Source organism: Lycorma delicatula, chromosome 1 (assembly GCF_047948215.1).
Source record: "Lycorma delicatula isolate Av1 chromosome 1, ASM4794821v1, whole genome shotgun sequence".
Lineage (NCBI taxonomy): Eukaryota > Metazoa > Arthropoda > Insecta > Hemiptera > Fulgoridae > Lycorma > Lycorma delicatula.
In genome coordinates this window covers 3442901-3454980 of record NC_134455.1, presented here as the reverse complement: position 1 = coordinate 3454980, position 12080 = coordinate 3442901, and the positions used below count along the sequence as shown (strand labels likewise).

The 12080-nt window shown below is 32.8% G+C and overlaps 1 protein-coding gene across 4 annotated transcripts in view; it reads right to left on the bottom strand.

Moving 5' to 3' along the window:
* LOC142322468 (acyl-coenzyme A thioesterase 9, mitochondrial-like) overlaps positions 1 to 12080 on the bottom strand; it is a 122157-nt gene that overhangs the window by 53502 nt on the left and 56575 nt on the right. For all 4 annotated transcript variants that reach the window (XR_012755931.1, XM_075361646.1, XM_075361621.1 and 1 more), the window contains exon 6: positions 1888 to 2110. Coding sequence is in view for 3 of the 4 variants with exons in the window: in XM_075361646.1 (XP_075217761.1) it covers positions 1888 to 2110 (223 nt within the window). In the remaining variant the exon portion in view is untranslated. The remainder of the gene's footprint in view (positions 1 to 1887; positions 2111 to 12080) is intronic.

Below are 12080 nucleotides of genomic sequence, written 5' to 3'. Positions count from 1 at the left end.
TTTACTCTCCAGCTTGTAATAATGGATCCATGTTTCGTCACCAGTGATGATTCTGTCTAAGAAGATGTCCCGTTCGTTACCATAGCGATCCAAATGTTTTCGGCAGATGTCGAAGCGCATTTGTTTATGCAACTGTGTGAGTTGTTTTGGAACCCATCTTGCATAGACTTTATGAAACCCAAGTCCTGTTGTGGATGATTTCGTAGGCAGAACCATGACTAATTTGCAGACAATGTGCCACTTCATCAATAGTTACTCGTCTGTCTTAGAAAACCATGTCACTTGCACGCTCAATGCGGTAAACAGTCGTCCAGCTCCTTCATCGTGCGTAACACTTGTTCGACCATTTTTGAATTTTTCAATCCATTCGTAGACACTCCATTGCGACAACACACTGTTCCCGTTCTGTACCGAAAGTCTTTGATGAATTTCAGCCCCTGATACACCTTCCAATCACAAAAACGGATCACTGAATGTTACTCTTCTTCGGTGCAAACAGAAAGCGGAGAAGTCATGGTTAATGGCAGGGCAGCGATAACAGAACTAACCTAGCAGCATCAAACCTGCACAGACATAACAACAATTAAACCACACATGTGTCATCTATGCAACACAACAGTACTGCAACATAAATAAAAATATAACTTAATTGCAGATAATAATTGACTTACCCTCGTATGTTTATATCGCTGATCTCCAAGGGACTGACAATTTTAGGTCATTATAACCAATAGTCACAATAACTGATGTTTAGGTAGGTTAGTAGTACTACTTTAATATGTCATCTAAAGTATTGTAATATAGTAAATAATTATTAATAATAATAATTATAATTATAATTATTAATAATAATAATTATAATTATAATTATTAATAATAATAATTATAATTATAATTATTAATAATAATAATTATAATTTATTTCTGCAAAAACATTATAAAATAAAAACAAAACTACGCAATAATAAATACAAATACGATAGAGTAAAACAAGATAGAGAAAAATGATATACCTTTTCTGCAAAAAGTCGGTTATTTTGCTTTGTTTCAAACATTTTGTGTTGAAATACAGTTTTTGAAGGTTCTTTTCTAAATCAAAACAAACACTCTTTGTTTTTCATTAGAAACTTCTGTAAAACTGTACAGTTTATAATAATCTGGTAAAGAAGATAAAAAAAAAGAACTACAGTGCAAATGTAAGAAAATAGCATTTGTCAAAATATTTCTGTAGCTACAATGTAGATATACTACATTATTGATGAGTCCCTTCTCTCCATCATTATAAACAATAAAATGTTGCATTGCAGTAGGAAAAATAAGTCATAATAACCGATATGTCACTACAACTGATGTCATTATAAACAACATATATACTGTATTTATGCATTAACAGCATACCAAACTAACCCCAAGAGAAAGGTTTTTGATCGCTATATCTGATGTCACTACAAACAATACTTACTATATATTGTTACCACATATATGCCTAGCTTAAAATCAGTGGACATACGCCAGCAGAAGATAACAGACACCGACCCAACACTGCGGGGCTCTGTGGGCCACCACTGTAACGCTGTGGGTACCCAACAGCCGCTAAGGGAAAGCCTGGTCCGATTTCAATGGACGAACCCCAACTCTCCGACTACAGCAGAGTCAAAATCGCCAAAGACCAGCTTCTGGATCCAACAGCCCTTCTCAGGGCTACCGTAAATTTTAAATTTCCAGAGCCATTGAAGCCATTCGACGACGACAACAGCCCTTTTTATGGCTACCATAAAGTTTTAAAGTGCCACGTGCCATCGAAGCCATTCGGCGACAATATATACATATATACACATAGATGTAAAATTGGATTTAAGCTAAATATAAATTAAACTATAATCTTACATTCTGCTTCCATTACTATAAGTTTCTCCTCTTCATTAGCCGGAGTAATCCTATTCACAAATGAGCCCTTAGTATTTGTCGAATTACGAACTGCCATAAGAAATAAAGCTTTTACCATATTTACCCAGGTATTATAAACATTTTGCTCAAGCCATACGGTAACTTCTACAGATGATGAGCCAACCCAAGATACATGTCCACATACACGAATATCCTGATTAGGCTGTAAAAACAATAATTCATAATTATATTGACTTAACTAGCAAAAATGACATCAAGCTCTTTCTAAGAAAGAAAAATTAAACATTCTATTTCCTAACATAAACAAAATAAAAAAAATTAACAATAAAGTTAATTTACATTAAAATAAATGAATACCTTGTCACATTTTGAACAGCTGAACACCGTTTACCTATTCTCTTACTTTTCAAGGTAACTGACTAGATCTAACTGATTATTTTATTAATATCTTACAGACAGGTAGATCTTAAAGTTATATGACAGCGATTTGATAAAGAAAAGTCACACAAGTAATGAAATTCTGGTGTGGAGTTCCTTGAAGAAATATTTTCTACAAATAAAAGTAGAAGACTGTAACAATGTAAAAAAATAATGCAGTCATTAAAGATAAAAAATTTGATGTGGACAACACATGATTAGATTTCCTTGTACACCTATAAAATCATATTTACACATTACTTTAAAATGAAAAGTAAATAAAATTTTATTTCATTAATCTTCTATTTTTTCTTTTTTTTGTTATTATTGAATTATTATTTATCATAAAAATCTTTTTATGATTCGAACCGATGTGCCTTCCTCTTGTAAGATCCAAATACTTCATTAATTAAAACTTAATTTGGCTATAACTCTGGAACCGATGAAAATAAGTACCACTTATGATATCATTGAAAAGCTCTCAATGAGGGCATACTACTACTGCAGTTAAGAAAGTTCAAAATCCAAATTTTTTTGATTTTGGGTTTTTTTGGACACTTTTGGTTCAATAGATTGCAATCAAAAGGGGAGGTGCACAGTTAGATGTTACAACGGTCCTAAATCCAAAATTTCAAAACTCACGGCTAATTGTTTTTGAGTTATGTGAGATTCATACGTACGTACAGATGTCATGCTCAAACTAGTCAAAATGGATTCAGGGATGGTCAAAATGGATATTTCTGTTGAAATCTGGAAACCAAAATTTTTCACAATTACAATACTTCCTTATACAAGGAAGTAAAAACAACACAAATGCCTTACCAGTATCCCAAATATTAACAATTTAGAATAACAAATCAAGGAGAAGCATAGGAAAATGATCTGTAAAAATTGCATATTATTCTATATATTGTAACAAGGTAAAAACAATCTTTTCAAAAACACCACAACTAATGTCAGTGTGTCTACATTTAGGAAATTCCCCTCAGATGTTAAAAGATAATAATTGAAATTTAGGGATGTGTAGGGCCAATTAGAAGATAGATTGAAACTAGAATAAAGGAGGAATTGGTCACTATAAATACAGAAGGGCACAGAAATTAACAGTAGCAACATTGCCTGGGAAGTAGTAAAAAAATTAATTTATTAGAAACTACGGTTTTAAAAAATGTATGTAATAAAAACAGGAATTACACAGTTGGAAGACTTACTTCAATAGAGTTGTGGAAAATTCATTGCTGAGCAACAATAAGGGACAAATAACCAATAGCATTTTATCTGTTTAATTTACTAAAATTCTTTTTTTGAAAGTCTTCAATTATACGAATTTTAAATGGATATCTTCTCCCATACATTTCTTTCATGGGTGGGAATGCCCATTTTATTATATTAAGGCTCACATTATCTTTAACTTTCCACAGATAAGTTTTATCAAGCCAATTTGTATAACAGGCATACATTAAACTGCGGTGGACAATCAGAACTGGAGGTTTCAGTGGTTTAAATATTTTTTTTATTTAGATGTTTAAATATTTCATATTTTGTTTATGAATAGGCTAAAATTAAGTAAATAAAGAACAAAGGTGGTAATAATAATAATAATAATATAGAGAAAAAAGAACTTTTATTTAGTTATTTCTCAAAGATGGTATTTTTTTCAAACTAAAATGGGACTAACTTCTGTGTGTAAAGTAACAAAATGTTGAATTAAGAAAAAAATTTATTGATATATATTGTATACCATGACCCATGAAAAGGTATAACTTTTGATATAGTATCACTTGTCCATTCACCCATCAATTCTATTGAAACTTTACAGACCTTTTAATGAACGTTACAAAAATGTTTCATCATAATTTCAATCTTCTAGGACTTATAAAAACAAAATGGTGGCTTCCAAATAAAAACATCAATTTCAGATAAACTACATTTTTTATTAATTACAAACCAGCTGGTAAATATGAATAAAAACAGATATTAATTAGAATTTAAAACAGATAATTAGTTATGGTTATTAATTAGTCATAACCATGACTAATTATTAACTTGTTTTATTCAGCTTGAACAGTTGTTATCAATAAATCAAAATTTAATCATTTTCACCAGCTTTGTAATGAATAAAAAATGTGGTTTATATGAAATTAATGTTTTTATTTGGAAGCCGCCATTTTATTTCTATAAATCTTAGAAGGTTGAGATTTTCACAAAACATTTTTAGAACCTTTGTTAAAAGGTCTGTAAAGTTTCAATAAAATAAGTGAGGGAATGGGCGAGTGATACTAAATCAAATGCATATGCATACCTCTTCGTAGAACACTCTGCATCAATCTAATACTAACTCACATTTAGAATCTCTAATTATAAAAGAAAACTACAATAATAAGCTTATGAACTTAATTTGCTTATACAATGTTGTAGAAATGAAATTAATACCAGGGTCGTTTGTTAGGTTTTCGACCTGACAAAGAGATGATGCAAGTATGACCAAATTATCTTATTTGATAAATATGATCCTTTAGATTGCGTGCTGCAAAGTTTCACATGTGTGCATTTAGATGCTAGTTTGTGGCAATCGAGTAAAGCAAACAAGTTTTAACATTTTCTGAAAAATGGATAAAACTGAAGTTTAAGATTTTATAAGTACCTGAAGAAAAGTGTTTTCCTACTAACTTTTGAAGGACATGTACAATGATTTTAATAACATCCTCAAGCCATTACAGTATGTAGTTTGGATAAGCTTCTTCACAAAGAAAGTCCTCTATTATTTTAATATAACTAATAAATATTAAGATTAATAACAATTATTTAGAAAATCCTGTTCATACTTTAGAAATTGAATAATATTAGACAAAAGAGATGAAATTTTATATACATATAAATTGGATTTAAGCTTTAAATACATTAAACAGCTCTTTTAAAAGCTCTTTTACATGGTTTAACATATACAGACATACAATAAGAATTAGATTCCAGTTTAAAGGATTCTTCCTTATCATTTTCAATGGTAAAAAAAGTGGCTGCAGAATTTAAATGTGGTCACACAACCATTCCAGATGATGAATGTTCGGGACCCAAAAAAAACTATTATTACATACAAAATTACCACAATACTGTATTACATGACTGCTGAGTGAAGGTATGTGACCTTTCTAAGAATGCAAACAGATCATGTGTAATACATTTTAAATGATGTTTTGGATAGAAGCCAAATTTGTCAACATTCGACCTGAACATTTCTCAAGGATATTTAGACTTATTTAAACATGTTTCTGTTGAGTTTTTTGACATTTTAAAACAGTAAATGAAACGCGGATACACCATTATATCCCAAAGAAAAAACAGCAGTCCAAACAGTGTGTGGGAGCAGGTGAAAGCATGCCAAAGAAAGAGAAAGTTGTTTCATCTACAGAAAAAGGCATGGTTACAATTTTTTGAGACTCATGTGGTGTACTACTCAGAACTACCTGAAAATAAGCACAACCATCATCAGAAAGTATTAAACTTCATTACTGGACTGATTGAAGGATGCTAAATGATACAGGCTAAATGGCTGCATCTGTCCAAAAAGAAAGTGCTCCTTCACCACAATAATGTGTGTCTGCACATACATCTCAGGTTTTTGTTGCTGTAAAACTTCATGACCTGCACTTCAAAGTCCTTCCACATAAACTGTACACACCAGGATTTGGTTCCGAGTTATAAATTCCTCTTCCCAACTTGAAGAAATGGCTTGTTGGCTGAAGATTCACTTCAAATGATGAGGTCAATGCTTATTTTGCAGAGTTGGACAAATCACATTAATGACGGTATTAAAAAGTTGGAAAGTTGTTGGTCTAGATGTATTGCCTTGCAAGATGACTACATTGAAAACTTTTTTAAATATTCTGAAAAATCGAATGTTTTCTTTACTAGGCTGAAAACATTTTGAACAGCCCTTGAATAACAGGTTAACTATTTTTGGCAACAATAAACCAAAATTGTTGGGAAACTAAAGAGCAACAAATATGTGTAATTTCATCTTGGCTTTCATCCGGAGGTCCTGGGTTCAAAGTTTTACACACTACAAAATACTTTAATAGATTGGGGTTTTCATTAAACAAAGAAAGAAATAAAATAAAATTCAATCATTTTGGAGACTGAACTGTTATTTATTTATTTAGCTATGTTGTCACAATTAACAGGAATAAACACTACTTTTATCAATGAAAAATAATGTTTTGGTTGGTACCAGTGTCTAACCTACCATGTAGGCTGAAAGGACACTCCATATCTTCATTGCCATACAAATAAAATTGAAAAAAAAGAAAAAAATTAAATACGAGGTCTGTAAATAAAGTAATGAGAATAGTTTTTTTTTTTGGCAACCAGAGTAGCAACACTGTAAAGTTACTAGTAAACATATGGTTACATGAACAACTGATTTATAATAGGTATTAATATTTTTAGTCTATTACTGCCACGTGAGATGTAAACAAACTTTTTGTGAAACAAGTTTTTGTTGTGGTTATAAAGATAAGTGATACTAATTATGACCAACGTGTGCAATCAATTTTTGTGTTAAACTCAATTAGAATACTACTGAAACTTTTTAAAAATTGAAAAGAGCTATGGAGATGATGCTCTGTCACGAGCCCAAATTTTTAGTTGATTTTAAAGTCAGAAATCAGTTGCTGATCATCCACACTCTGGAAGATCGTTAATGTCAAAAATGATACTGTTGTGCAAATCAGAGACTTGATATGGTACAACCGGTGATTAACTGTCAGAATGAATGCAGAATAATTGAATTTGAACCATACCACAGTCCATCAAATTTTGACAAATGAATTGGACATTGGACAGTTTGTGCAAAATTAGTCCCAAAAAACCAACAGAACAGAAAAACAACAGGGTAGAAGTGTGCCGTGATGTTCTAGGGCGAACTGAAACTAATCCTGATTTTCTAAAAAATGTTATTACTGGTGGAATCTTGGACATTTGAGTACGATCCAGAAACAAAATGCCACAGCAAGGAGTGGCATACTTTAAATTCACCACGCCCCAAAAAGCAAAAATAAGCATATCAAAACCATGCTACTAATTTGTTTCTTCAATAGTAATGGCCATTGTCCAAAAGTAGTTTTTGCCTACAGGACAAACTGTAAATCAATATGTTTACCAAGAAATTCTTTAAAGACTGTGGAAAAGATTTGCCTGTATGAGACCAGCCATTAAAGACAACTGGATGCTGCATTATGACAATTTACCTTGTCACACTGCACTCTCAATTAATGAGTTTTTGGCAAAGAAAAACATTCCTGTAGTTCCTCAACCACCTTATTCGCCTGACTTGAGTCCTGCGACTTTTTCCTGTTCCAAACTTAAAAAAAACACCTCAAAGGACACCATTTTGGAACAGTAGAAAACAAAAAAAAAATTAACCAACCATCTGAAGGATATTTCAGTTTTTATATAAACCTCATAAATATAGTTATAGACTTCATAAATGAACACATACATCATACGACGGTTATTTTTTTTTTCAAGGTCACAAAATTAAAATCACAATGAAAATAAAAAAATTTTTATTTGTAACAAGTACTTACATACTTACGGTATTTCTTTACATAGTCGCCACTCCGATTTAGACATCTGTCGTAGCGCGGTACCAACTTTCCAATACCCTCGTCATAGAAAAGAGCCGCCTGTGTTTTCTGCCATTTTCTACGCTGGATTGTCCTTTTCTTTCTTGAGTTTTGAAATGGACCCGTGTCTCGTCCCCTGTGACAACTTTGTTCAAAAAATTTTCTCCTTTACTGTGGTAGCGCTGGAGAAACGTTAGGGAGGTGTCCATTTTCATTGTTTTGTGTTGGTCGGACAGCATCTTGGGAACCCATCTCGTACACAGTTTGCGGTACTGAAGTCTCTCACTCACAATGGTGTAGAGAGCTGACCTTGAAATTTCAGAAAACGAATCGGTCAATACAGAAATTGTGAACCGACGATTTTCTCGAATAGCCTCATCCACTGGCTCAACAAGATAATCGGTTAACACTCGCTTCCTTCGCTGACCACCTGCATCATGAACATCTGTTCGTCCTGCTTTAAAGTTCCTGCATCATTGTTGCACTTTGCTGTCGCTCATTGAAGTTTCAACGAACACATTACTTATTCGTCAATGAATTTCAGCCGCATTACACCCCTCAGCCTGAAGAAATCGAATTACCGCACGCACTTCACACTTGGCGGGAGATGCTATTGTTGTAGACATGTTTACGTGCTACCTGCTTGTTCAGAACTAAACAAAGTGATGCGGCGTGATTGAAGGCCATACTAGAGACGCTGCGCAACACATATGGCAAAGGTTCATCCGATTTTTGCACGGGTTTTTATTTCGCAACCGGTCAGACCTTGAAAAAAAATAACCCTTGTACTTTAACTTATTTGGATGTTTCTGTATATTATAGTTTCTGATAATGGTAGTAAACAACATCATTTTTCTTAATGCAATTACTCATTCTATACCAATAGTGGGGGCTTAACTATTTCAAGACACAATAAAAGATTTCATACTTTAAACAACTTCATAAATCCTAATAATTCATGATCCATAAGTGAGTGTTCTACTTCTTTACTTGCTTTTGAAAGGCAATAATTTACAATGCATATGATAAATATATCAATAGAAACCTATGAATGATAATTAGTTCACATAATAAGATGTGTAACATTCACTTTAAATTGTCACAATGACCTATACTACCCCTAATGTTGATCTTTGATCAACACTTGATCTGTTCATTAAGTGATTTTTTTATTGAAATCAGAAATTGACTATTATTCATTATAGAATTTTTTCGCTGTAATGGACAAAGTTGAACATACTGTTGAGATCATAATGCATTTATGTAGAACAATAAATAATAATGTTAAATGTAAAATATTGAAGTTTCATTCAAAGTTGTTCTTAAAAGTATGAAATAAGGCCGGCAAGAGTTTTTGCATTTTCAATCAACATATTTGAAAAAATCTGATGAAGTTTTTATTGTACGATTTGTGTTAAGTATATATACAAGTATATAAAAAAATTGTTTAACTCCAATTATTTCTCAATGACTTCATATTTGCTTTATATTAAAAAAGTTCTATCATTTAGTTACATTATTAGTAGGGCAGGAAGAAAATATTTAACGGTGTATATTTTTGTGTTTGAGAAAATGAAATAGGAAAAATATATAACAATTATTATCTTGCCTTTCACACATATCTGTACTTTTTTGATTCGGACAATATCTTTTTAAAGAACTATAAATAAATAAATTGTTGAATTTTGATTTTTGATGTTTTCAATTGATGGCAAACTCTTGCTGAAACCTTAACAATTTTATTGTTTTGGGAGTTTGGATTAATATAATAAAAGAAACGTAATCATTAGGATAAAATATGAACACAAATAACAAAATAAAATTTATGGTTGATTATACTTAAATATCTTATAAGTATATTGATTCTTCTTAGAAGTAACAATACCCAGTCTAATACATTCTTATCATTTCCTTGGATGCACCAAATGTCCCTCGCTAATTTAAATTAGTGATGTAAGGCTGCATAACACATGCAGTTCATAAGGATGCTGGCGAATAGTCAAGTGACAGTCACATCATACGCATAGTGGTGCACTTTCTGCTGACATCAGGTATTCAAGAGTAGCTCTGGTATGTCCTAATTACAATCGGCATAAAACCATTTCCTCTTGGCAAATTTTTCTGCATGAAGAGTCTCATGGTAATACCGTATCTTTGATGTCTCAGAGTTTATTATCCGCTGTAGCACCTTGCCACCTTCTTGGTAGACTATGTTTAATGGAATTAACAAAATCGATAGTTGTAACTCAAGTGGTGAAAGACCATTGGCTACATGAATCTTTAGCAGCGCAATCCGCACATTTGTTACCCAGGATTCCCACATGGCTAGGGATCCAGCAGAAATTCACTTGTGTGTTGTGACAATTCAATTCCGTGATCGCATTATGAATTTCGGTGACAATAGGATGTCTAGAATACAAATCCTATAAAGCCTGAAGAGCACTACAAAAATCGCAGCAGATAAGGATGTAAAAAAAACACCCACTTTTTTTTTTTTTTTTTTTGACTTAATGATGTTCAAAGGCATATTGATGGTGTACAGTACAGCATTGTAGACACTTGTAATACCAGGTAGACCAAACACATAAGTTCTGCCATTTACAACAAAAGTGCATCCAACAGAATCATTCTGCTTTGACCCATCTGTGTATACTGCTCCGTCTGGGTTTATCTCAGATAGAAGATGATAAAATGTTTGTTGAAAGACAAGAGTTGTTATTAATTTTTTATTATATATGGTGAGGACATAATTAATATTTACGGGGGTCGAGCTCTATAGAGGATACGAACAGAGATAGGATGAGAAAACAGAAAGTGTCAAAATTTAAAAGGTACATTAAACGCTGCGTACAAACACCCACTGGTGCTGTATTATAAAAATGGTTTTCATACCGCTGGAAATGAGGGTTTGCGAGGATTGCTTTAAGAACCAGGTGATTCGGTTGTCCTTTACGATGGGCAAAGTAAGATGCCAGCAGGTGATTTAGCCTATCACAAAGTAATCGCTCACCGCAATTGACAAGTATGCTTGCAATAGGGCTTGATGTAAACGCACTAGTAGCAAGACGAAGAAAAGAGTGATTGGCCATTTGAAGTTTTCCCACTACCATCAGATACTACTCTTGTTTTGGTAATGGTGGAAGCCTCACGAAATACTGCATAGTGGGGCAAATAAAAAGTTTCAGATGCAGCCTTACACCGAGATGAATCTAAAGGTTGTATGTGATCTATTTCTTGATATTCTTTCATGAAATGGAAGTAATCATCTTTAAGTTTAGTTTTTTTCTGATATCTACGATGTATCAAATTAAAACAATGCCTGGCATTTTCATAAGAATCTCCTAAAGCAAAGTTTTCCTTACAAGGAAGAGATACAACAAATCTGCCTTTGTCATCACAAAAGATATTTTCCATGAAATGTTTTTCGCAGAAAGATTCCTCCTTGGTCGGTAAATGATCTTCGATCTCTTCTGATCTCCAGAATGACTCTAACCGAGAGGAAAGCTGTTCATTGCTAACAAAAAGTGATATTGAATCTGAATTATTTTTCCGTTTACTAGGTTTAGTAGGGATTTGACCTGAGACTATGAATCAGAACCGAGACCATGAAGTCAACAGAAGTTGACTTCTGTTGAAAGCTTTACTTCATCTCAGGTCAGACAGAATATCCAAGACTTGTCAAAGGTTATAACATTATGCAAAAAGCATGTTCCTTCCTTCTTGTAGTGAGCCAACAATTCTACACTGATGAATACACACAGTGTTTGGTCAGATATTAAGAGCCATGGAACTCAATGACAAGTAACACGTTCTGTATGCATTCACTTACTCAGAATATTGTATGCGATGATCTGAGATGTTTATACAGTTCCCCCAACTGCTGCACACCAATAAGACAATCTTCTCAAATGATGACACTTGCTGTGTTCACTGTAATGTCATACATGCTTGGTTGACCTGCTCTCATAATGTCTTCCATGCTTTCTTGTCTGACCAAAAATGTGGTATGTCAATAAAAATATGTTGCACATCACACACACTCCTTATTGACACTTCATTCAACATTTTGTACATTTGGAAGCTGATTTTTCTTTAAACCGACACAAAACTGAATCCCATAATTCCGATTGA